Below are 25,458 nucleotides of genomic sequence, written 5' to 3'. Positions count from 1 at the left end.
GCAATAAGTGTAAATTAGGGTTGGGTAATATGGTTGAAATCTATGATATATGACAAATGTATTCAAAGTCACATAACGTTACAAAACAATCTGATTAATATTCAGTTCAATGGGCTGTGTTCTACTGATGGACTTTACTGGTTGTCCCAACAATGTTTAGTACACAGTTTCTGTAGAGTTTTTTTTTTTTTTTTGAAGAAAAATTGATCTGATTGACTTCGCATTCAGATAGTGTTGCATTGTTAGCTAGCTATAGTAGCCTAACTCTGGTCAACAAACAACAATCACTCTCCTGTTAGCATTCATTTAGCCAACATTTTGACTAATGTAACTTGAAACTATAGGGTTAACTGCTAGTATTTGCTTATTTCCATGAACATTGGTTTGTTTGTTAAATTAGTCTTCTGGCTTATTAACAACCAAGAAACAATAAAGAAAACAAATATCTTGCTTATTCATAACTGAACTTAAGCTAATGTGTTTTACCATAAAAGTAAAACATTGCATGTTTTTCACACACAGCAAAAATAATGACGGTACTGTATTTAATTACTAACTTTGAAATTTCATATTATCAGTACCAAAATATTGAATTACTTAAAGGTTAAAGTACTTTGGTTACAGTTAGAGTAACAGCTTCACTTTCTAATGTAACCCCCCCCAAAAAGTCCATATTTTCCACAAATTTTTGTGCTTATCAGACAGAAAAACATGACTTTTTTTTTTAAAGTTAAATAAATAAATAAGCTGACTAATCTGTGACATTAGACAAATAAACAATATTCTGTGGTCTCAGAAACCTACAGTACAGTAACAGTGTGTTTCCTCCTAATGCAACCTGACTCTTAAAGTATCTAGTTCTAAATCACGTTTTATGTATTTAAAAAGGCCCTTCTAGGGACAGCCATTGGAAATTAGCAGTAGCTATAAAAGCTGTGATACATGGTATTGGATAATTGTTATGCAATTCTCTATATATATATATACTGTATCTGTTCCTGTCAAGTAAACATTAAATTGAAATCAGGTCTTGTCTTGTTTAACAACTTTCCTAACTGTCAACGGAGGGAGTGGTATCAGTAATACAGCCAGTCAATCAGAGCACTGGCTCAAGAATATTGCTAATGTCATGTTGGTGATCCCTGAACGACTTGTGGTGAAACAACCTTACAAAAGGACAAAAGATATTAAAACTTAATAGAGATTGGACATCTATACGTCTCTTTATTAATATTTAGTACATGCTAAATATAAAACATGAAGTGTGTTCGATTGAGTCATCAAGCCAGAAGAAGCAGTATGAAAATAAAACAGAGCCTGTTGGTAACTAGATCCTAATATAGGCTTAAGCTGAATGGAAATGCCGGCCAAGCTGGTGGTCTCAAAACAAACACAGCTCTGAAGAAACATTCAACTACAATTCAACATCCTACAGAGAACATTTATCATCTACTGTTTTCCTCTCCAGGCATTTTATTTATTGCATGGGATTAGGAGGAAGATTGTATTTACTGAATGTCTATGAAATCAGTGTTGAAACTGGTATTTCAAAGCATAGACCTGCAATTAAAAATCATCACTAATAGGCCCGTAGCTACCACTGAGGTCATGTGGTCAGTATTTTTGGTGTCAATTTGGGGATTTTAAATGACCTGAGAAGGATTTTTTTGTTTTTACAATTGCAAACTACACACAGTGAATTCTTTAAGGTTTACTATGTAAATGACTTGCTGTCACTACCTCTACATGTGACTGAAAATGCTTTGAAACAGCACAGATCATCTTTAGCAAGAATAAAACTTAAACTTCAGTGGTTAAATTGATAAATGATAAACAAAAATCTAATAATAAATTTACAATAAAAATTGTAAAAGTCAAATATTTTATTATTAGGAGAGTTTGGTCGCATTGGAGGAATGTGGACTAATGGCTAGTGGCTATGACCCTGATCACTAGATGTCATGACTGAATGACCTACAAAGCACACTTACCTGTAACAAGGCTGCACAATCCTCTAAATGAGTTTAAACAATTGAATTTTTTTAATAATAGAAAAATAACAGAAAAGTGCCAATCTGAATTTGGATCGTTTTCAAAATACACACAGAGAAGACAATCATGGGATATATGTGCCAATTTGTTTTCATTCAAATAAGTGTAGTAGTTCTTGAGAAGATAGTATAAGTGCCTTATCTTGCAAAAATCTTAATCCTAAAACTTCTGGAGCAACAGTAAAAACCAATTTTTTTGACTTGTGGCCTAACTTTCAACTCTCCACCAAATTTCCTTAAATTCTGTTCTTGCTCAGAAACGGACAAACAAACGATGGAACCAAATACATAACCTCGATGACAGAGCTAATGAATGAATGGATTAATTGGCTAATGCAATTTTTCAGGGATTCAGGGCAGAAATAAATGGAAGTAATGAAATGTAATCTTGCCAAAACATCTCACTAGTGTTAAAAAGTCAGACTGAGGTCAACCTAGACAAATAGTGTTGTAAAACATTGATGAATTACACAGTAAATATGTAATGAAAGTGAATTATATCCATACTAATCAGACTCAACAAGATTACATTTTAATTAAAACATTAGTCTCACCCTAATCACCTCCACAATATCACCCAGAGACACTTTCTCCTACTGTCCCTGCCCTCTGACCTTTGTCAGCTTCCTGTGAAGCGAGCAGATAGCAATGAGGTCAGTTCCTAGCGACCAAACACACGAGGTATTTGCTAATAACAAAATGGAGTTGGCTAAGTATACTAAGCTATTAATGGGATTACTAGACTATTTATAGGCTTGGGAGCAGAGGGCTGCTGCAGAGTAAGCTAAACATACCAACACACGGCTATTCGTGCCTCTCTACTATCAGCTTCTTTTCATGGTTTCGGGTCATCATTGTGCATCAGTGCCACAAAGACTTAAAAAGCGGTTGTTCTGTATGGCTATTCAGCTTAAAGGTGTTGTTCTATATGTTTCTTATTGTCAACAAATCCCATGGAAAGACCAAAACTAACAATGACATGATCCTATTAACAAGTACTGTGTGTGTGTGTATTCAAAGCTGATATATCTTCTTCCTCTGTGCCATAGAGCTCCATTGTGGTCCAAAAACTATTAAAAACACATCAGTGAGCCACACTGTTGTACTGGGTGACATGTTCCTTCATTATCATGAACAGACACACTGCAGATTATTTTGACTCACACCTTCCCGCTGTAGGAAATACTCAGTAGAGCCCCAAATGTGTATTAATCCACGGCTGTTATGTGAAATTACAGAGCCTTTAAAAAAATATATTAAAAAAAAGAAACTAACTATATATATATATATATATATATATTACACTGTATATCTTCAGTAGGAACCAATGGGCTTGCAGCAGAGTCAAGCGGCAACCTCCGGGCCTGAAAACTGAAGCCAGTGAGGAAGTGCCTTAAACCTGCATTCTTTCTAACTCCACTGGTTGCAAAAAGAAGTCTGATTGTATAGAAGTCTATGAGAAAATGACCCTACTTGATTTATTACCTCAGTAAATGGTTTTCTAATGAGTTTATGGTCACAATCACTAGTTTCAAGTCTTCTTCAATACAGCATGATGTTCATTTTGTAAATTATGGTCCCATTTAGAGTAAAATAGACAATAAAGCATGGTATGCTTTAAGGCGGGGCTACCTTGTGATTGACAAGTAGCTACCATGGCAACATGTCAATCAGGATAGAGGCGATGCATATCCAAGGCACTGTGTACATTTAACTAGCCGTGAACTTGTTTTTGGGTGCTGTCGGTGTTTTCGTCTAAGAACTTTGACCCACAGTGTGTTTTCAGTTCGTGAAAGTTAATTGTAACATTTTGGTCGCCTAAAAATGTCTTGTTCAGCATCCGGTTGTACTAAAAGACACTCTAGGAGTGAGTAAGTACATTTAGTTGTGAGCCAGTTTTTCGCTAGCCAAAATTAGCATCCCAATTAATGTGAATTACGGATGCACCTTGCTAACCTAGCTAGCGCTAGCGTTAGCTGATAACTTAGTGTTTGCTATGCTCCCCAGCTCCACCCCCTCATCCAAATATGGTCACTTCCGGTCACTGGTTGCAAAAAACAAGATGGCGACGGCTAAAATGCCAATCTCGAGGCTTCAAAACAGTAGTCCACAAACCAATGGGTGACGTCACGGTGACTACATCCACTTCTTTTATGGGCTGAGTGCACATTGCTAGTTTTGTCCTTTTCATGGGATTTGTTGACAATGAAAATAACACCAAAGTTATCCTTTAATCTTTGAAAGTAAATGCAATAAAAATGCTATAAAACAATAATAATAAATTATACATACACACACACACATATACAGTTTGACAAAACTTTACACTCAAGTGCTAATACAAGACAAACTCACAGACAGGAAGTTATAAAATCCCCCTTTTTTATTTGGTTGAATTTCATAACTCATTATTTACAGATCGTCCACATGGAACCACAACAGTGATTAACGACCCCCCCCCCCAAAAAAAACCAAACTTCATCTACATTGATAAAATGTCTTTGTCGTGTTATTCTACTCTACATTCAATCGTCATTCATAAGAGAAATACAGCAATTTTGGCAGATTGTCCCACAGGTCAACTGAGTAATGAGAACATAGATACAAAATCATCCATCTGTCCTTGGAAGAACGTTAGTTCCATGCTAACTGTTTTTAGCATACATTAGCATGGAGTATGTATTGCTAAACAGTGTATGCTAACAGGTTAGCATGGAGCATTCAAGCCAGTATTTTAAAGAAGACACACAAATAACTTTAGAGTCTAAGCTCATCATTTAACACCCAAGTTGACCAACAAGTTGACCCCAACCAGAACCTCTTTTAGTAATGCTAAATTTAAATTATGGTATTTCTATGTGACAAATAAAAAAAATTAAAAATGTATGTACACTGTTAAAACAGACTTTAATTCATAAAACATGTCCATTAACAATAAGGAATTTTGTCAGTTATTTTTCTGTTTAATGAGTTATTTACAATAATTACAAAAATAATAAATAATGTCTCCATTCAGTGCTCCATGGCCTCATCGCTTTTACACTTATTTGATTTGATAAGATCTGAAGACAGACAAAAAATAATTATTCCTGAAATGTCATGGGAGACTTAAAAATTACAGGTTTTGGCTTTTGATTTGGTTAAAAACTCGAGATGAAATGATGACCGTCAAATTTTCCTCAGAGTTTCTCTGAGAAATACAAGCTCTTATGTAATCCATCAAAGACAGAGCCAAAATAGAGAGATGGAGATATTTATCAGAGCTGGTTTATGAACAGTTTGTAATTCACAAAATGAAATAAAGAGCTTGGTTGCTGGTCCTACATGTGGTGTAGGTCTACATTAGTTTATTGCAGTTCACCAGGCAATATTGAGGAGTTTTAGCAGCTGACAGATAAGTTTAACTGTAGTGTTGTGTCGCTACTTTTCAACAGTGAATTTTAAGACTCAGCTTGACACAGACACACTATGGCCTTTATTAATTATGGGAGAAAATCAAAGGAATACCCTTTAAATTTCACCCTGCCACCAGAAAGGGAGAACATTTCGTGTAAAAATTACAAAAATTCACCTACAAGCAACAGTACTCCGCACTAGACAATAATTCTCCACAGCACATCAATCTATTGACATCCAAATGACTAAAGTAAACAGTCTTAAAGGTTTGTTTTACCAAGCATTTTTAAAAAAACTTAAAAGTTTTGTTATATCTAAATAAGATGATTTAAAGGAATAGTTCAAACAATTTGGGAAATATGCTTTTTTTGCTTTCTTGCTGAGAGTTGAGATAAGAAGATCGATATCACTCTCATGTCTGTACAGTAAGTATGAAGCTTCACATCCAGCAGATGGTTAACTTAGCTTAGCACAGACTGGAAACAGGGGGATTCAGCTATCCTGGCTCTGTCTGAAGGTAACAAAATCCAACTATGTTTAGTTATGTTATGTTATGTTATATCTCGTTTGTTTAATCTGTACAAAATCAAAAAAACAAGCTGTGGTTTTTACAGAGGGGGTTATGTGCCATACTATTTCTTAGCCAGGAGCAGTAAGTCCATTAAAGAAGGTGAATAAGTATATTTCCCAAAAATGGTGAACAATTCCTTTAAAAATACCCCAGGATAGGCAGATTTGGCTTAACAGTTTTTAACTGTAGTTAGGTAGACAATGAGAATGTTTCAGTGTCCATGTGACACACAAACTCTTGCAGATTTATGGTGCATTCCAGACAAGTCAACAAGACATTGATAAGGAATTAATAATGTGAAAGGTTTGGGCGAAATTTGGCTCAACCCCCAAGGTATGTGAGATGTTAAAATGGCAGACACTATATGCTGGCACAAATGTTCGCCAGAATTATGTTACAAGATTAATAATCCTCAAATTCCATAAATGCGTTAAATCTATCAAAGCACCTGTGTGGTAAGTACATGAAAACTATAGTAAACAATACAGTTTGCATGATATTGACTGTTGGCATGATGAACAGTATATTTAGTAGGGAGAGAAAAAAAAAATCCAGGTTTCCTTTTGAGCTGGACCACACAAAGCTGACTTCTGACTTTACATGGAACACAGCCATGATGCATTTGAGCAGCAAACTAATTAAATTGAATTCAAACTGAGGAAAAAAGTTCTCTTAAGAGAGAGACTCTTAACACAGCCTGTCACCTCTCTTAATAGCCCTATATACAGATCAGTCACCACAATATTTAGTGCTGCACCAGCTTAAATCCTGACAACAGCTGTCACAAACTGGGGCAATAACTCAACAAGGGGCCTCTAGTGTCCCAGTGTAAAAGTTGGCAAGAGCTGAAACGATTAGTCAGTTAATCAATCGGCATAAAATTAATTGATTAATCATTTGAGTCACTTATCGAGCAAAAATGCCAAACATTTTCTGGTTCCAGCTTCTCAAATGTGACGATTTGCTGCTCTTCTCTGTCTTACATGATAGTAAACTAAATCTCTTTGCATTTTGGACTGTTTGTTTGACAAACAGACATCTGAAGACGTCACCTTGAGCTCTGGGGAACTGTGATGGTCATTTTTCACTGTTTTCTGACATTATATAGACAAAGCAATAAATGAAGAAAATTATTGTTAGCTGTAGACAACATTGCTTTGATGGGTGAATGCTCCTTTATAACTTGACTAAGCTCTAAAAGGGAAAATGTCAAATAAAATAAAAAAAGAGTGATCTAAAACCTTGAGTGAACATGTGCAGTGAAAAGAAAATGGGACTTAAAAAAGCAAAATTGTGTGCTTGTTTTAGAACAAGTGCATTAACTTTTCAAGTTATGATCATCGCAAAAGACCTCTGGTGGCTGTGGTCACCATGCAGTTCTGTGCAGGTGAAACAACAACACTGATCCAGATTCACTAAAGGTTTGCATGGGGAAAAGCAATAATAAATGACCAAATGAGAGAGCCATGCTAATCACCAAAAATAGTACATTGAGAAAAGAGTAGAAATGAATGAATAAAGCCTCTTTTCACCAGTCATGGTCATGTACCTGTATGTTTATCTGATTTTTTTCCCCACACTATATTTATAGGCGATGTCACACTAAACAAGACACCAACAGCAACATAATACTCTCACACATGTACATGTGACATCCAAATGTTGCATCAAGAGTTGTCTGTTCAGTCACTGCTGCAATTATTGTTCAAGGCACATCACTGTCACCATGAAGTCAGGGAGCAGGGGAGATGCAATCTTGGAAATTCAAGACAGAACAGTGAAAAGTAGATTTATCGTGAAAAGATGCAAGACTTAATGAAGTCCTCCAATTAAAATAAGAGTGCCTGAAATTAGCAGTAAAGAGGGTTGATTGCTTGCTCAGTGCTCTTTTCAAGGGGCAAAAACTAATCTACAAAACATAATGTGAAGTCAGTGAAAACTGAAAATGCACTCAAGTAACTGAGTTGCAATGAAATCCGAAGATTGCCCTCATAATGCAGTCTTAGTGAATCTGGACCTGAGTTTATAGATTATCAAGTAGCTTTAAAGTTGATGACAAAAGAGGTACAATAAAAGATTTACAACCTGAACGGAGGCAAAAAAAAAAAGGAACAAAAAAGAAAATAACCATATGAAATGGCAGCGGACCCACTTCACAAGGTGCATAGACCTAAATGCATATTATACAAACAACTTTGACAAACTGAACTGTGGCTTACAGAGCAAATGGCATTTTCAGAGACTCTCTGCCTCGACCAGAGTTATCATGGGTTGGCTAGATGCATGTAGCTGTTGCCTTTGGTCTACCAAATAGTGTGACTGCAACACAAGAAGGAGCACAATGATCTGACAAAACATAATTAACTGAAAATTGTTTCAAGTTAATACTTAAATGCTGTGTTTCTTTTCCATGATATGGCATCTGTCATAGTCCATTTCAGTCAATAGATTATGTTGGGGGTTGTATATTTTAGCAGAGGGTGGCACACGATGACATAGTGTAGTGTTTGTTTGTATATTAGTGTGTGTGTAACCAGAGTCTGTATGTCTGTAAGGTTAGGGTAGGCAGTTCTTTCACGTTTTGTGGTTTGGGGTGTGTACTGTATTCCAGTGCTGTACAGTAGGGGGCATGCATCCGGGGAAAAAAATGCATGCACATTGGGGAGGGAAGCCTCGACTCCACTCCTGATCCATGCTCTAAATCTTCAGCTCCAGGTTTTGGCTCAGACATTTAACATCAAAAGACATAATCTGTGAATGTCAGTCCCACAGTCACTTCTGCTGTGTCACATCTCTTCTGTTCGCTCTCCTCCCTCCCCCTTCACATTTGTGCATTCATGTGAAATGTGTCCCAATTGAAAGCTTTGCTCTGTTAATCGACTGTTAGTCCTCCCGCCTCCATCGAAAGAAGAATATTCTTATCACCACAATTGGCATCAAGAGCTTATTTGAAAGGATGGACGTTAGAGGGTGGTAATGCAACATTTAACTGAATGCGATTGTTTGTTAAAATAAGACTGAAGGAGGAGGAAGAGGGGAAAAAAATTTCCTCCACACTCACATCATCGTGCTGCTGGCTTCTGATGATGTGTACACGTCACAAGCGGCATCCAATTCCATACAGGAGTTATTTAACCAAAAACCCTTGTTGGTTTTCTTTTTGGAGGACAACTCCAAAACAAGTTAAAGGGGGATAAATGTAAAAAAAAAAGTGATCCTGTTGGTGACCATTGGAGTCCAGAATGGAGGGAGACGGGGAGGGTTGGGCAGAGAGAAAATAAAAAAGATAATTCCAGTCCTGGTCTGGATAGCGGATCAATAATGAGGACCACCTTTCCATGATGTTGTTGTGCCCACATATCCCTGTGTTTTTGCCATCTTCCTGCCCAGTGTCACATCCTTACTGGTTGTAATGGGATGACAAGAACGGATTAGTGAGGAGATCCAGGCATGTTGCCAAGCCTAGCCTTGGATGACTGAACTGTTAGTGAGATCACATCTAACCCAGGCTAGGCTAAAGTATGTAGCAAACTGGAAGGAGAAAGGGGACTAAAATTTACACTGAGGATCTTAGCATTTTCAGAGCCAAGAAAGTAGTTTAATTAGCATGAATACTCCTCCATAACTTAAGTTCCATGGAGGGGGCCAAGAGCCTTTAAGTGCCCACCTTACAGATGTTGTCCAGTGGGTAGATCAGGTAGGTTGAGTGGTGGGCCTGGGCTGGCTGGTGGCTTTGGGCTGGTTGATCTCTGCGTCGCTGGCAGCAGTCGAATGTGGCTGGATAATAATAGGGGCTTGAAAGGCTGACGAGGGAGAGAAGTAGAGGTCAAACTGAGATAAACAGCAACTGTATCCAGTGATCAGCCACAGACACAAAAAAGCTGACACAAGTGCTAACATGCACAGTATCTTGCCTACCTGCTTCCACTAGTTGAGGCTCATCCACACCGTCACTTTCCTGCGGGAGGAGAGGAAGGTATCCATATTACCCCTATATCATACACTCCATTACAGCCAAACAACAGAGCGCAAAGTCTAATATCTTTAAACCCAGTTGGACAAAATCACCATTCTAATACAGGGTACCTGCAGGTTTCAGAAAGCTAATTTCAAAACCTTTACAATTTAAAATTATTTAAATTATAAACCCCATACATTTCATTTGAATGAAATGTATGGTGTACATTTATGTATCTACATGATGAAAGCTAAGCTAATTTTCTGTCTGTCATAACATACCATCTAAGTATCAAACACAAGAAGTAAGCACAAAATTTTGCCTTACAATATACATAACATTACAGCATAAAAAGGTTGAAGCTACAGTAATTAATTCAGCCATGGTTATTTTTGGATGGCATTTCAAGCAAACGGTACAGTGACTTAATATAACACTGACAACAAGCATATGGACAGCATGAAAAAACATGCAGGTACAAGACGACTCGAGTGTTGCAGTAAATATGCGTGAGAGTGGTAATTGTGCAGCACGGGCGGTTTGTTATGGATGAGTGAAGAAGCAGTGAAGAGCCATGCACAGCCAGGCAGGCAGCTGACAAGCATGGACAGGCAACACCAAGAATGAAGACAACTTCTCATACAAGACAAGACGGATGAATGACGATGTGACATAAATCAGATGAGGTGGCTCTTACGAGTCATTTCGACTCTGGTAAGGTCTCTCCGGGGTTTTCTTCCCCTGCTGGATTGGCTGAGGTTGAGGACTGGGGCTCAGGTGGAGGCATGGGCATTGGCAGAGGGATGGGCTGACTCTGGCCCTCTGGGCTTTCTGGACCCAGATTAGATGTGGGCTGGCCTATGATTACTGTGTAACCTGTTGGATTGGAGCATGAAAACACGAATCCTGCAGCGTGAGAGCATGCTATATTCACTGGTGAAGTAACAGAAAGCATTTGGGTTGGTTATAGTTTTACTTTCAACAGCAATTTTCCTACAGATGCTGTTTCAACATTAATAGCCATGACGTTAGTCAAGCTACTGTGGTGTTACTGGATTTAAAGCAAGACTATGTAACTTTTGAGAGAAGAAATAAAATAATAATAATAAATAATCTTCTTATAAATAAAAAGTTGAATTCATAAGAAATAAAATGCACCCTTACTTAATTTACTGAAATTGTACAATTGAAATTGTCCAATGAGACAATACATGGGAATTTGTCTCACTTTTAAACAGCATGTGGAGCAACTGGCACCGAAACTAAAAGATACAAATGGGATTCTTATATCAGAATAAAGCATATTTCTGTCTTGGTGACAGGAAAATTGTACAGTCAACCATCATATCTGTGCTTGACTATGGAGATATCCTTTATTCTCATGCTGGTCGCTCCACCTTAAAAACAACTTGATGCAGTTTATCACTATGTACTACAGCATATAAAAATTAGGCCGGTCCTCACTAGCAACAAGAAGAGACCTACATTATATAATTTTCATTTATAAAAAGGTCTCCTGCAAAAGCTGCCTCCATATTTCACTTCTCTTCTCAAATTTTAAATCACAGCTCACCGGACCAGATCTCAGGACTGTATGAATCCCATACCTCTCAAAGTTAAAAATGAGACTGTGGAAGAAATAGAGGATTCAAAATTTGGGGGTATTACAATATAATCTAACTAACTCAGACATAAAGTTTTCTCTAATGTCATTGTGGAAAAAAACAACCAGACATTGTGTTTCTCCAAGGCAGCTGAATTATGGTGGTGTGTCTCAGGATGCTACACAATATTAAGCAAAACAGTCAAAAACCACAGTGAGCCATTAGCTACAAAAGACAATATTTAAAAGGATAAGGCTGCTGAAGCTGTTGCGGCACAAACAGGTTATTTTTAAGTTTCTCCTCCAAGTAGTACAACCACAAAAAAGCGGCTGGTCTGACCAGCTCAACTGCGAACTGATGTGCATGAATCCTGCTATTTGTCCAAAATGCTTCTTGTCTTCAACAAGGGCTCACATATTTTAACATAGTCAACCACTGGGTACTGGGCACATCTTCAGTCCAGATAAAATCTATGCCTACTTTTCTGGCTAGAAACACTAAAATCTCCAGTAATCAAACACAAAACTATCCATCACACTGGCTGCAGAGTTCAACAGTGATCATAATTAAATTGGAGAAACAATTCATATTTATATGCAAATGTTTACTGCATGTGATTTTGTCAAGGAATAAAGTAGCAAATATTTCAGAATTTATATCTGAGCTCATTTATTCACATGAAATAAAGTTTACAGTTTAATTATAGGAAAAAGTTATTATTTTCAGTCATTTCTAATTGTGCATGGCAACAACTGCACTATGGTTAATGGATCAAGTATAAGGTGCATTAAATTCACTACAGTGAGAGGGCCTCATACCCTGCCTGTATCAATCTATGATCCAATGCGAATATTATTCGGATAATGGGAGGTGGTCAATTTTGTTGCCTCATGGGAACCTGTACTGTCTCCTGGATGTAAAGTAGTCCATCACAAAGCAAAATTATTCAATATAGTATGCACCAACCTATAAAAAACAAACAAAAAAAACCCCAGGAAGAACATCAGCGTTCTCAAGATCTGTACAAGAAGTCTGTTAAATGTACAAAAGTAATTGGTAGTTTGGGAAAAAATAAATAAATAATAGTGTGATCAGAGCTTAAACCATAATTATGTGAAACAGCCTCTCACCTCCGTCCTGCTCTGCTTTGATTTGGGCTTCCAGGTCTTCAGGGTCGACATACTGGTAGTTTTCATCATCGTCAGGTGGTTTACATTTTCCACAGCAGAAACAACAGCAGCAGCAACAGCAGCAGCAGGTGAACAGCGTGCAGCACAGTACCAGACCCTGCAGGAATTAACAAGCAAACAGAACAACTGTTAAAACTATTTTCAGCAAACAGGTAGAACTGTCTTTGTCTCCAACTTATTAATGTCAGGACAACTCAAATTACGTGTATTTAATCCTGTAAAACAGATTAGAAATGTCCTTTTGTACAGTCCTGGAATATTTGTGCATGTGAGAGAGCTACATGGAAAAAAGTAGAAGGTACTTTATAAAATCGTATTCTACAACAATAATAAATGTTTGTGACCCAGGTTAAGTGAGTGAAATAAACCTATTCCAATTTAGTAATCTGATTCTGACACAAGAGCCATCAACAATTTGCCTTGGAAAAGTTTCACTTCATTTAGCAAAACAAATTTTAGAGGAAAAGAACAGCCCCTTTGTGTGCAGGGTGCAAAGACAGAACGTATCTGACATATTATAAGCTTCATTAAAAAGGTAGCATCTATTGGTGGCCTATTGCATTAGATTGTCCAGGTGTTGCTTTTATTGTGTTAACCACATGTATGTGAAGAAATTAAGGCTCTGCAAATAGATAAAAATATTGTGGCAGTCTCTTCCCAACTGCCATTTGGAAATGTGCGATATTGTGAGCAAACAATACTTTCTTACTGTAGAATTGATCAATATTACAACGACTTTATTGAAACAAACCGTCAATATAAATCAAATGTAGCACAAACGGTCACCTATAAAATCCATATAGATTGAAAGCAGACCAAAGCACCAACCTTAAACCACCATTTGGACATGAGGAAGTAATATTTGACGCTCTCCTCTCCGAACTGCTCAGACACATAAAGGCCCATGGAACCATACTCATCATAGATCTTCCTCTTGGTCTCATCATTTAAAATAGAGTTGGCGTTGTTAATCTCCTTGAACTTCTCTGCTGCCTCCGGGTTGTCTGGGTTCTTATCTGGGTGGTACTTCAATGCTAGCTTCCTGACAGGAGAGAAGACCACACAGGAAATCAAATAATGCAAAGTGAAGCAGAGGAAAATGTGGAAAGTGCTAAAGTGAAGGAAGGAGGGATTTTTAATTTTTTAGGATAGTCTTATCTTCACTTTGTTAATGGATAGCAAATAATCAACTGTTAACCAAAGTCTTTATATATATATATATATATATATATATATATATATATATATATATATATATATATATATATATATATATATATATATATATATATATATATATATATATATATATATATATATATATATACATATATTAATATATATATATATATATATATATATATATTTGAGTTTTGAAAAAGTGAAACAAAAACAAAAAACAAACTATGTGACATGTAGCAAGGCTCCTCCACCAGATTCAAGCCCAGGACGTCAAAGTTATAAGATTACATGGAACAATATAAAGCTTTATCAGTGCAAATTCCAGCTCTCATGACATGATATCATAGATGGGTTTCTAACAGTTAAAGTTAGAGAAAGTTAATGTCAAAGTAAAACAACTAGCTGAGTAATCGATTAGCGCACTGACAGAAAACTCATTAACATTACAATTAGAGCTAAAACGATAAGTTGATTAAAGCTAAATAAGACAGAAAATGAATCACTAACAGTTTTCATAATCAATTAATCATTTTGTCATTTTTCAAGCAAAAAAATACCTTTTTTTTTGCTTTATGTGATTGTAATCTGAAAGTTTTGACTGTTAGTAATTTCATGCATTGAGGCATTTTTCTCGATTTTCTGACAGTTTCTGGACCAAAAATGTAATCAGTTAATTTAGGAAATAATCACCAGACTAATTGATAATAAAATAATTAAAATAATTGTTAGTTGCAGCCCTAATTACAATTTAGATAACTGATAAACAACTTAATCAAAATGTGTAACATTTGCTGATTCCAGCTTCTCATTTATAACAATTTGCTGCTTTTCTCCGTTTCATATCATTGTAAACGTAATGCCATTAGGTTTTGCACTGTTGGTCATGTCAGCTTAGGTTCTAAGAACTTGTAATGGGCATTTTAGCCTTTTTTCACACATTGCAGACTATTTGATTAACTTCTTAATGGAAAGAATATCCACTTTGATAGATTTGAAAAGAATAATTAATTAACATAATCGTTATAGTTGCTTATTAGCATATGCTTTCATGACAGCTTGTCAGGAACAGGATTACACAATTTAAAGCAAAGGATTTAGGAAATACTTAAAGTAATAATTACAATGTGGTTAGCCTTCCGACTCTGGAGAAACTAATCCTTTCTGAAGAGACAGTTGAGATAGCTTAATAGGAATAATAATTCAAATTATTTACCTGTATGCTTTCTTGATGTCCTCAGCTGACGCTCCTTTCTCCAGCCCTAGTACCTTGTACACACTCTCCCCAGCTGTGGACATCTTCCTTTGGGGACGGGAGGGGTTCGGTTCAGCCATGGCTCACCTCTGTTATTAGGGGAAAAATATATATCACTGAGTCGAAAATCATTTAAAGATGATGACATGTTATTAAAATGTTGCTGAGGGCTTAGAGATCAAATATTGCTGCCTATTGTCATGTTGCAAGATTCAGTATAGTCTAAACATTTGTTTCAACTTCCCAGCACTGTTGCTTACCAAAGAAGCAGCCTAGCTTGTGTATAATTGTACAGTGCAATGAGTCAGTACAGGGGATAGGGTTTAAGAAATGTACAGTGCTGGAGGGCCAAATGATGCATATGAACTCATGCGAAAGGCTAGAATCTATTCAGAAAATAAAGACCAAAGACATCAATCAACACTTGGTGAAAATTAAAGTGTGTTTCTGCAGTGGCAAACTAACAGGACACAGCAAAGAAAAGAAAAGAAAGCACCACAACAGAGCAAATCTGAACACACACACACACAGAGACCCTCAAGACTTACATAGGCCAGATATTAAAGAGGTCAAAACTACTAGCTTGCAGTATATAGAAGAACTTTAGTGTTAGACCAACACGTGTCGGCTCAAACATTAAAGTTGTTCTATATACTACAAGCGTTGCTGGAGTTTTGACCTCTGTAGTATTTTTTCCTTCTCCATGCTCCTTGGAAGTAGATGAAGGTGCCAGAAACCCGTACTCTCCTCTAAAGGCCAGATATTACACACCAATAAATATAGTTAAGACATTTCAGCTACTACACCAATTATAAATCACAACATAACATAATCATTGGTTCTTTCCCAAGGTTGAGATGCTTTCAAAATAATCAGGAATAGAAGAAACAAAGACTTCTCGACAAGATATGAGGTGGACTTCTTCCTATCCCTCCTCCTGTTAACAAAGACCAGGATTACAATGTTAATTCCCACATAAACCAATTGCACTGCAGTTGGGGAGGTTTCTCACACTCTTAAATAAGCTAAAGTCAGTTTTTTAATTAATCTGAGACTGAGCAGTAGCCTTGACTGTAGTCTGTCCAGTCATCTACTTGTATTGATGAATCTGTTGATTATTTTCCCCCCATTGATTTATTAATCATTTAGACTATGAAATGTCAAAACAAAAAGTGAAAAATACTCATCTCAAGCTCAGACATCTTCAAATGTCTTGTTTTTTTCTGACCATCAGTCCAAAACTCACACATATTCAGTTTAAAATTATATAAAGACAGAGAAAAGCAGCAAACTTCACATTTTTTAAGCTTAAAGTAGCAAATATTTGACACTTTAACTAATCAACTATAAACATTGTTTATTGTTTTAGTTCTAATAAACACAATGTAGCACATTTCCTCCTTTTTTCATTTCATCCAAGTTTTTTTAAAGCCAAGAGCACAACAGGTTTTTTGTCATCTTTTAAGCTTTTAGTGTCTTTACACTACACTTCAAAGTGACACCCAGTTTAGAGAAAACTGCAGACTTCAGCCCTGATCTGCAAGCCAAGAGGAAGCGTATAGGTTTCCAGGCAGTTAGGTGCATCAACCCACCCCCTATATTTAACAAGACCTGACCAGATTTGACTTGAGGTTCCCAGGAGTGTTGGAGTTGTACAAATAAACACTTTTAATTATATCCATAATTACCTTTGTTTTATAACTGGAGGTGATGAGTTAGTAATATTCAACAGCTTTGAATTAATGCTTCACAATTACAATATACAAAAAAGGGATTTCTATTAATCCATGGCTACTGTACACACACACACACTCTTACTCAGCCACACAAATAATGCTGTGCGGGTCGTTGACTAAAGAAGATTACATTTTGCTGATCTCACAGATTACGTCCGAGTCTGTTTCAGAGAGAGCCAATGTCCTGGTCAGACTCTGGCTAGACAGCCCTACACACACACATACCACAACAAACTAAACAAGTGTCCACATATCTATATTGCTGTGTATGATACAATATGGGATGGAAAGAGCATAGACAGAGGGAATCATACTGTACAGGCTGCCAATATACTGTACAGCAGCCTTAAACCAGGCCAAAATGTTTTCGTTAAGCTTTTCCATTGCAGCTTCTATTAAGTAGAAAAAAAGCACAGGGAATCCAGGGAATCCTTGAAAGTAAATAAATAAATAAAATGTGACTCCAAACTGTTAATATATCTATTTACACAGGATTAATATTGTTAGACATGTTTTCTGGCATATGGTAGGCAATTTGCTTTGGATTTATTACTTTAGATAATACAAAGTGGGCAGATTTGCGTAGGATTAAAAACTCAGATGACCTTTGCAATTATTACAATCACACAGTGACCCCAGCTAATGCAAGAGCTGTGTGAACAGGGCTTTTGTTATTTCAGCTAACCATTATAAAGTCATCTGCTCTCTTTGAGAGAAGAAATAGTAAAATAAGCATTGATGCAGACCGCTGTTTCCCTCATTTCATTTTGCTGTATGAGTAACTGTTGGTTATATACTCCCAAACCAAAACAAGTTCTTTTGTTGTGGTTGTTTGAGATAACATTCTTAGTTTATCAGAGTAGACTGCAGTTGGATTGGAAGAGGATGGCATGGATTTAAGGCTGAAGCTAACAATTATTTTTCATTAGATAAATCTATTGAATATTTTTTAAATGAATGGTTTCGTCCAAAATTAAAAAATATTCATCGATTCATTTGATAAGTATAAGTAATTTAGAATAAGTTATTCATCAATTATCAAAATTGTTATGTAACTGAATGTTCTGTCTATGAACTAATTGTTTCAGCACCACATGGTTACACTTATTAATTACATCAAAGCAATCAGTTACATGAAGCCACTAACATCGGTTATGGGGTGTGAGCTGAGCCCTAATAGTGATATCATTAAGGGGTTATCAGGGGTCTAAAGGTGTAAAGGAAAGATCAGAGCAACCATAGCAAGTTTCATGGTGCTAACGACATTCATCCAGAAATACTGTAACAGAACATCAAGCATATGGATCCATAACAGGGTGCCATTAGCTTAACTTTCAACATGAACTTGGTGCATCTTGTTTGTTAAATTTCATTGTAAAACTTCTAACTTTTGGTGAGTTATAGGCCGTTTAGTGACAGCAAAGTGTTTACATGCAAGCAAAACAACCGCTCTCACATTACTTGTTGTTGTGTTCTCCCCATTAGACACAAACAGTACTTTACTTTGTTCACATCCAAACTATTTTTTATTTGCTAAAATAAAATCCCCATCCTGAGGGCATCTTTTGGAAGAATGCAGTGAATGTTTGTCAGATAGCTGATAATCACCCTTCCTTACTCACTTTTGTCCTTTAAGGTTTTTGCTTTTTGCTTTTAATGAGAAAAGCACCTGAATCAAACTCTATTTCTAACGCTGCACCAGTGCAAGAGAAAGCAGTTTTGCTTCCATTGTTTCCTGTTGTGAAAACAACAATTAAGCTTCACACTGCTTACATGCATTTGCAATTATAAATGATTGCACTGTAAGTTAGCACTACTTTATTCTCTTGCCAAGTAAAAGATTCGGGTCACTATTTTTCCTGATAAATAGTTTGGCAAAATGGCAGCTACAAATATCAATATCAACTCACATTTGAGTGCATTCACATGAGGGGTGCAGGGTCTGTAACTACCCGATCATAGTGTTCTCTACTGGGAAATCACGCTGCCGCAGTGGCAAAAATGCAGTGATTTAACAGGGTAAAATGAAACTGAATATTAAATTAAATACACTAATTACTACAGTAGTACAATACACAAAAGTTTTTAAAATAGCAACAGAAATAGTTGAAAATAAAGAATAAAATAAATAGGGTGGAAGTTATTCTGTGATGATGTTTGATAATTTCAATTTATCAAAGTTTTTGGTATGGAAAATGAAATTAAATTCTTCTGTCAACAACAAAAAGTATTATGAGTTTTATAGTATTATAATAGTATTATATTATTATTATTATTATTATTATTATAGATTGCAGAACAAAACATGCTTATCACTGTCCCACGATTAGGGCGTTGTAATGTAAGGATTAGCTGCTTTTCCTTGTCTTACATTTTATCCCTTTTCTTTTTTTTTTTACTATTTTCTAATATTTTAAAGACCAAATGATTCATTGATTAGCATCTATGTGCTCTGGACTGTATACAACACTAAATTATTGCGTGAAGTGCACAAAACACAACTAAAATCCAGTCAGGCTCTTGACTGGAAAAAAGCATGCAAAGAGGAGATCAAAAAGGCCATTATTTTTCTCAACGATGCAAACGCTGCAGGCCCAGATGGCATGCCTGCTGACGCCAAGAAAGCTGATGTAAATACTCCAAATTCTCCAAACATGCTACACAAACCATCGGGCAGTCTGGAAGGAGAGAGCAGCTCCATAGACGAGGCCTTAAAACACTTTCTTTACACATGAACCTTCAAGACCACCAGGCTCCTGCCAGCAGAGGTCTGCACTGATCAAACTGCCACCCTGCAGCTCATACTGGAGCGATCGATCGAGTAGCACCGAGCCAGGTCTGTTAGTTTAATTAGCTAACTGCAGTCGTTGCGGTGCAGACTTTAAAAACTGCCCTGTATGTCTGCAGATGGTACTCATTTATCACGCTAACAGGACAGATGAAAATTAACCATAACACAACATTAGCCCCAACACTAAGTAATCACTAAAACTAGAGACAGAGAGACACACAGGAGTCTTTTGTCTTCCTTTCCAAACATTTGACTGTGAAGTTTTATGGAGGTGCAGATATGTATGTAACTTTAGCCACTATTCAGCATGATAATTTTTAGCTGAAAGGCTGTCAGCTGAGAGACAAAAGCAGAAACAGGGGGAGGCAAAGTACCTGTATGCATGTAATTAGGGTCAGATTGATTGTTTTAATCAAAAACATAGGCAGGTTTGCAGTAAACGGATATATAAATTGTAATTAATCATGATTTCTATGTAAACATTTTGTAGTAAAACTACATTAGCAAAGAACAGCAGTCACAAATAGACGCTCACCAATACTGACTAAAAGACACTTAAGATATTTGTTCAACATTTCTCTAGTCTTACAATGAATAATATGACTGTGACAACTGGCAAAACCATCTCAAAGTACTGCTTAGAAGAAAAGACGTTTAACCAGTTTATCAAAATCACTATTAATAACCTCTGATTAAAAGAAAGATCTCCATTAGCAATGGTATGGCTGTAGATAAATATATTATAGGGCATTTCCAAACCAATATCAAAAATACATTTGTGGGCACAGACACAGAATGACTTATTCTACTACTCAGAGCCATATTTAGAAGTACTTAAATTATCATTTTTAACGGGCTATTATTAGAAGAGAACTTTAAAGTAAACTCTAAAGACACCAGTTATGTTTTGTGTCAGCTCAACAAGACATTTTTATTGCTTGAGATAAAGGTGCTTGTCAAAAGTCCACAAATGAGGAATATCGTGTGAGGACAGAGGACAACAACTCCCATGAAAATTCTTTTTCAGAGAAGAAGGCAACTTTTAAGATAGACTGTAACACTGTTACTCTTAAAATAGCTCTCTTTATTGTTAAAAATAACAAAAACTTTCTAAAAAGTTGTGTGACATGTTAACTATGTAATCACACCAGCCAAGGCCAAGCACCCCGAAGTTCCATACAAAACAGCTCTGCCAGACAGTTTAACAATTCTTTGATACGCAGATCTGATGACTGCACCGTACCCAAACAAAACCTTATAATTACAAGCCAAAGTGTCCAATAAAGCAAGACTTATGAGCAATAGTTTGGGGACCTTCAACATAAGAGACTCAAGTGCAAGTCAATGCTGACAGCAGAGCAAATAAGCTGAAAAAGAAAGCAGTATACCTATCACTCCAAATGTTAAAAAATATATATATGTTCAATATGAATGACTATTAAATATACAACTTTAAATGTAAAACCCACCTTTCGTGTGTCTTATAAAAGGTGGGAATAGCTGAGTGAGTTGAGACTAACACAAGTGAAATTTACAAGACTGATGAAACAAGTCAACCACCAGTGTGAGAATATATGAGAATATAGACATAGAGCTAGACAATATTAGCTTATTGTAGATATATAGGTATCTATTTCGGCCGATAAGTAACAGGAAACTGCAGTACAGTAATGCGAAATCTATGTTTGAGGTCATTTAGAGTCTCACTTACATAGTTTGTCCACCACAGAGCACTGACAAGTTGATTTTTCAATTGTAAAATGTCCCACTTAGTATGCATCGTGGTCACAATTCTTTAAAAATTTAAAAACAGCTCTACTTTAAGGCTCAACATTGAAGGCGTGTGTGTTTAAAAGTACCATTAGCTGATATATCTTCGGATTTTCCCAACTCCCAAATATCAGTATCAGCCTGAAAAATCCACTATCAATCGGGCTTTTGTGAGACATTGGTCAACACTTTCTTATAATAAGATTACAAAGTTGTACTAGCTAATCGCTTCCCATACATGTTGCATATACATGTCTGTTGAGAACCATAAATGTATGCTGAGAACTGCATTACATGTACAATAACAAAGGCTGCTGCTCTCCATTTAGCCAATGGCGGGGTGCCACATGTTCAGTTGCGGCAAAGGCAGGAAAGTCCGCTTAAAAAGAGCGCAGGGGCACATCAGGTAGCAGGTATGACGAAGAATGTCTATAGGCCAGCAATCAAAAAGTGAGAGGTAGTGTGGCTGAGGTGAATATGGGTTATGGATGTTTGACAAATCAGTGGATTTTCTTATTGATGCACACAAGCCAAATCAAATAAACACCACTGCTTGTTCAGAAATTGCAAAAAGTAACATTTATATAAAAAAAATATACAGGGAGGTATACCTGAGGATGGTGGAGATGTACAGGAAAATGTTTTTTTTTTCACCCCTAAGTTTAGACTCCCAGGCAGACTTCCTCCATCACTAGGATTGGCAGACTCTAACCCCAACCATGACGAACTGTAATGCTGCATTTATTTATGGTCAAAAGTAAGAAAGGCACCGATCCGATCTCCTTGCAGTGAATCTGCTAATTTGTGGGTAGAACAACTGTGTGCAGTAAAGGCTGATTACGACATCAAAACACAGGTTTAACCATCTCACGTCAATGTATCGGCATACCGATAAGTTTTAAAATGTGTCATGCTGAAAATAAATATAAAGTATAGCTGTTGTAAGTTGCTAACTGTACTGGCACATCACACAATATATAGAGTATATAAATATATACATTTTTTTATACAATCTATGGGTCGGGCAGGTTAATTTGATGCTATGTCAGGGAGTAGAGTTTGCAAAAAAAGATACCAAATCTCCTAAAGTGCATCTCTGATTTACAGAGCCATTTTGTTTTATTTTTTTTTTTTCTAGAGAGAAGTAGAAAATCCCAAGTTCTGATTTATAGCAAGGTAACAGTAGCACATGCTGGGAGATAAGAGCGTCCTGAGAGACTTAGTTCAGGGCAGGAAAGTCTCCATTTCCATAATTAGGTCATTAGATCGCTGGTGAATGTACACATGCAACCTGCAATAGAGGAACCAGATGTTGGTCACTGTTGTGGTTTTCCTCAAGTTTGACCACTTTGGATGTGACATTAACTTGCAACCTTTGTCTCCGTATTAACCACATAAACGCATAACTTAACGCACAGGTGAGTTGATCAAACCCCACGTTGGTCTGGGAGAAAAGGGCCGGTGTTTTGGGACAATAGTCCGGTATGACGGAAGAAGGAATGCCGCGTGATTGTCGTCTGTTTGTCCTTGTGGAGCCCTAATCCTTTGCTAATCTCCCGGCACATGGAGAAATACTTTCTATTCTACAGCCCGTCACTCATAAATACATGTTACAGGGAACATTTTAACAATTTCACTTAAGGAACCTTGGTTCTCCTTGTTCTGTCATAAGTTATTTCTCTCTGGCTTTAATCGTCCAAAGAAACTGTCATGCTGACCCCGGTGTTGACAGGTACCTAGTTAGCTGTTAGCTAACCTAACTGTTATACTGTAATACTTTTTTATCTAATCCAAGACTTAATGAATAAATGTATAAAAATGTCAGATAGTACTTGTGGCCCGTTACATTAAGCTACCTGCTAACCAGAAGTAGCCCCTATGCAGCTGTAGCGTGAAGACAAAGATAAACCAAGCTTCATTTAAAAAATCTAGCAATTAAATGTATCCTTGTATCCTAGTATCCTGTATGTGCAACACAAACATTGTAACATTTGGTTTAAGGGTTTCTGTACATAAGCTACGATTCATCGTACACCAAACACATGCATTCAGCATTTATTTCAAAAGAAGTGCAAATCCTCAATAGCAGTCGTTCACAACTGTTCGCTGCCACCGCCCTCCAATTTTGCAGTGTTACACTTATGAAAATACGTTTCATACCGTCTTTTGACGTATGCCTAACTAAAAGTGCATCCTAACGTTGTATAAGATGTTTAGAATAATTGTATAGTTTCTCGGTAATAAAGTTATGCTACCTTTGTTGAGAAGCAAGTCAACCTTAAATTGACAGATTTTTGAATGCATTTCGGCGTACGTGACCGTGAAAGCTATCCAGTTAGCTAAACTTGTGCTAGCTGATTTAGTAAAGCCGAATTGCCTTACCTTGTGCAAACTGAACACTGTATATCTCGCTGTACGGTTAGCTGGATCATAGAGGCATCCGGTTTAATGTCTTAACTCTCAATTTAAAGGCTCATATTAGCCCGGTGGCTGAGAAGCGATAGCTTGCTGTGGCCGCCGGGTCGCTTCTTCGTGCTCTGCCAAAGGACATGCGCTGTGATTGGCTGATTCCAGGGATTGAGGATGTTGCTTTCAAGGTTTCCTCCGAAATCCACCTCTCAAGTATATTAGCTAATATAAAAATAATCAAATGTTTGTTTATTTATTCAACAAATTGATTATTACAGAGCTGTTATGCAGCGGCTGAAGAATACCGACGAACAAAAGGACACCCAGAATGTTGAAAGAAGTGTTTTAAGCGAATTATTCACCAAAAGCTGCATATCTCAGTACTTTCAAGAGGAAATTAGCCTGTGTATCTGCAAATATCCATGGAAATTTAAGATAAAACAAAGATTGAAAACAGATCGACACATTATTTCCATAGGATGTTTGACAATAGAGGGATTTGAGAGCCATTAAGTGTATCCAATCAGGCCCTTAAACATCTCAGCAGCTCCATCATCATACAGGAGCCCAACTTTATAATATGCTTTAGTTTTTTCTTGTAATCTCATCACATTTTTCCTCAACATTTAGAACTTTGCTGAGTCATTCGCGCACCCTTGTGAATTGCATAGAATTTTGATTTCTCTAACAGTCCCTGAATGCAGCATTTATTGTAACCCTGCTAGTTTTAAATCATCACATGCTTTAACTATTTGACTTCTCTTCCTTACCGTCTATGCAAATTTACATTTACTGAGTTCCCTTTCAGTCGATTCACTCGGTACAATACATATAGTATGTTGCTCAGTATGATAAGATTTTATTACAGGGCCTAACAGCTATATAAAGTGTCCAACAATCAACAGCTGCATAGAGAGGAAGATGCCATTTCTGACTGGAGGATCAGCATCTTTTATTTTTGACAAAATTACTTTAACTCAAAAACCACTCACTAGCTTTTTCCAGAGCTTTCAAATGCATCTCATGCAGGAGTTAGCTCAGTTGTCTTAGAGACAACAGCTCCAGAAAAACCTAGTAAGAGAACCTTGAGTTAAGGTTATCTTTTTTTTTTTCAAACTACTATGTCAAACGCAAAAAAATAAACAAAGACTTATTTGTGTTACTTTTTATTTCTTTGTTGGTTTATTTAATTTGCTTTAATTTCAGCTCTGATATCCGGAATCACAATCACTGCAATGAGCGGACAAAAGCAATTATAACCACAAAATCTGTATCTTAAAAAGATGTTGGATGTGAATGTTTAGGACCATTTCTTCTCTTTTGAGCACAGTATTTTTTCCAATTTGAATTTATTAACATGAGACTCAACTGAAGTGTGCATTAATAAGCAAAAAGACAAAAAAAAAAACATTTGTGAATTTTTTAACTAGTAAAGAATTACTACATCAGGAGGAACATAATGTTCCTCTACAACCTGGACTTGTTTCAGTGGGGCTTCAACCTAGTGTGTAGGAGGCCACGTGATGTAAAAAGTTTTTTTCCCCACTA

At 36.7% G+C, this 25,458-nt stretch overlaps 1 protein-coding gene across 4 annotated transcripts; it reads right to left on the bottom strand.

The window, feature by feature from the left end:
- Positions 1–4,416: 4,416 nt before the first annotated feature.
- dnajc5ga (DnaJ (Hsp40) homolog, subfamily C, member 5 gamma a) lies at positions 4,417–24,091 on the bottom strand. 4 transcript variants are annotated; one of them, XR_006374892.1, is made up of 8 exons: positions 23,884–24,091; positions 15,166–15,293; positions 13,599–13,812; positions 12,711–12,867; positions 10,674–10,852; positions 9,937–9,976; positions 9,686–9,821; positions 4,417–9,421 (listed from the first exon to the last, which is right to left on the bottom strand). XR_006374892.1 is itself a non-coding variant. In XM_044168997.1 (7 exons), the coding sequence occupies exons 2-5, from the start codon at positions 15,282–15,284 to the stop codon at positions 10,677–10,679; spliced, it is 666 nt and encodes a 221-aa protein (XP_044024932.1). In that variant the 5' UTR covers positions 15,285–15,293; positions 23,884–24,091; the 3' UTR covers positions 4,417–9,821; positions 9,937–9,976; positions 10,674–10,676. The 4 variants fall into 4 exon arrangements, 2 of the variants coding, with proteins under 2 accessions (XP_044024932.1, XP_044024933.1); XR_006374893.1 differs by having other exon boundaries at positions 4,417–8,337; XM_044168997.1 differs by having other exon boundaries at positions 4,417–9,821.
- Between the last annotated feature and the right edge of the window lie 1,367 nt (positions 24,092–25,458).

Source organism: Siniperca chuatsi, linkage group LG16, assembly GCF_020085105.1.
Source record: "Siniperca chuatsi isolate FFG_IHB_CAS linkage group LG16, ASM2008510v1, whole genome shotgun sequence".
In the NCBI taxonomy this organism is placed as follows: Eukaryota; Metazoa; Chordata; class Actinopteri; order Centrarchiformes; family Sinipercidae; genus Siniperca; species Siniperca chuatsi.
This window is presented reverse-complemented; position numbering and strand designations above follow the sequence as displayed.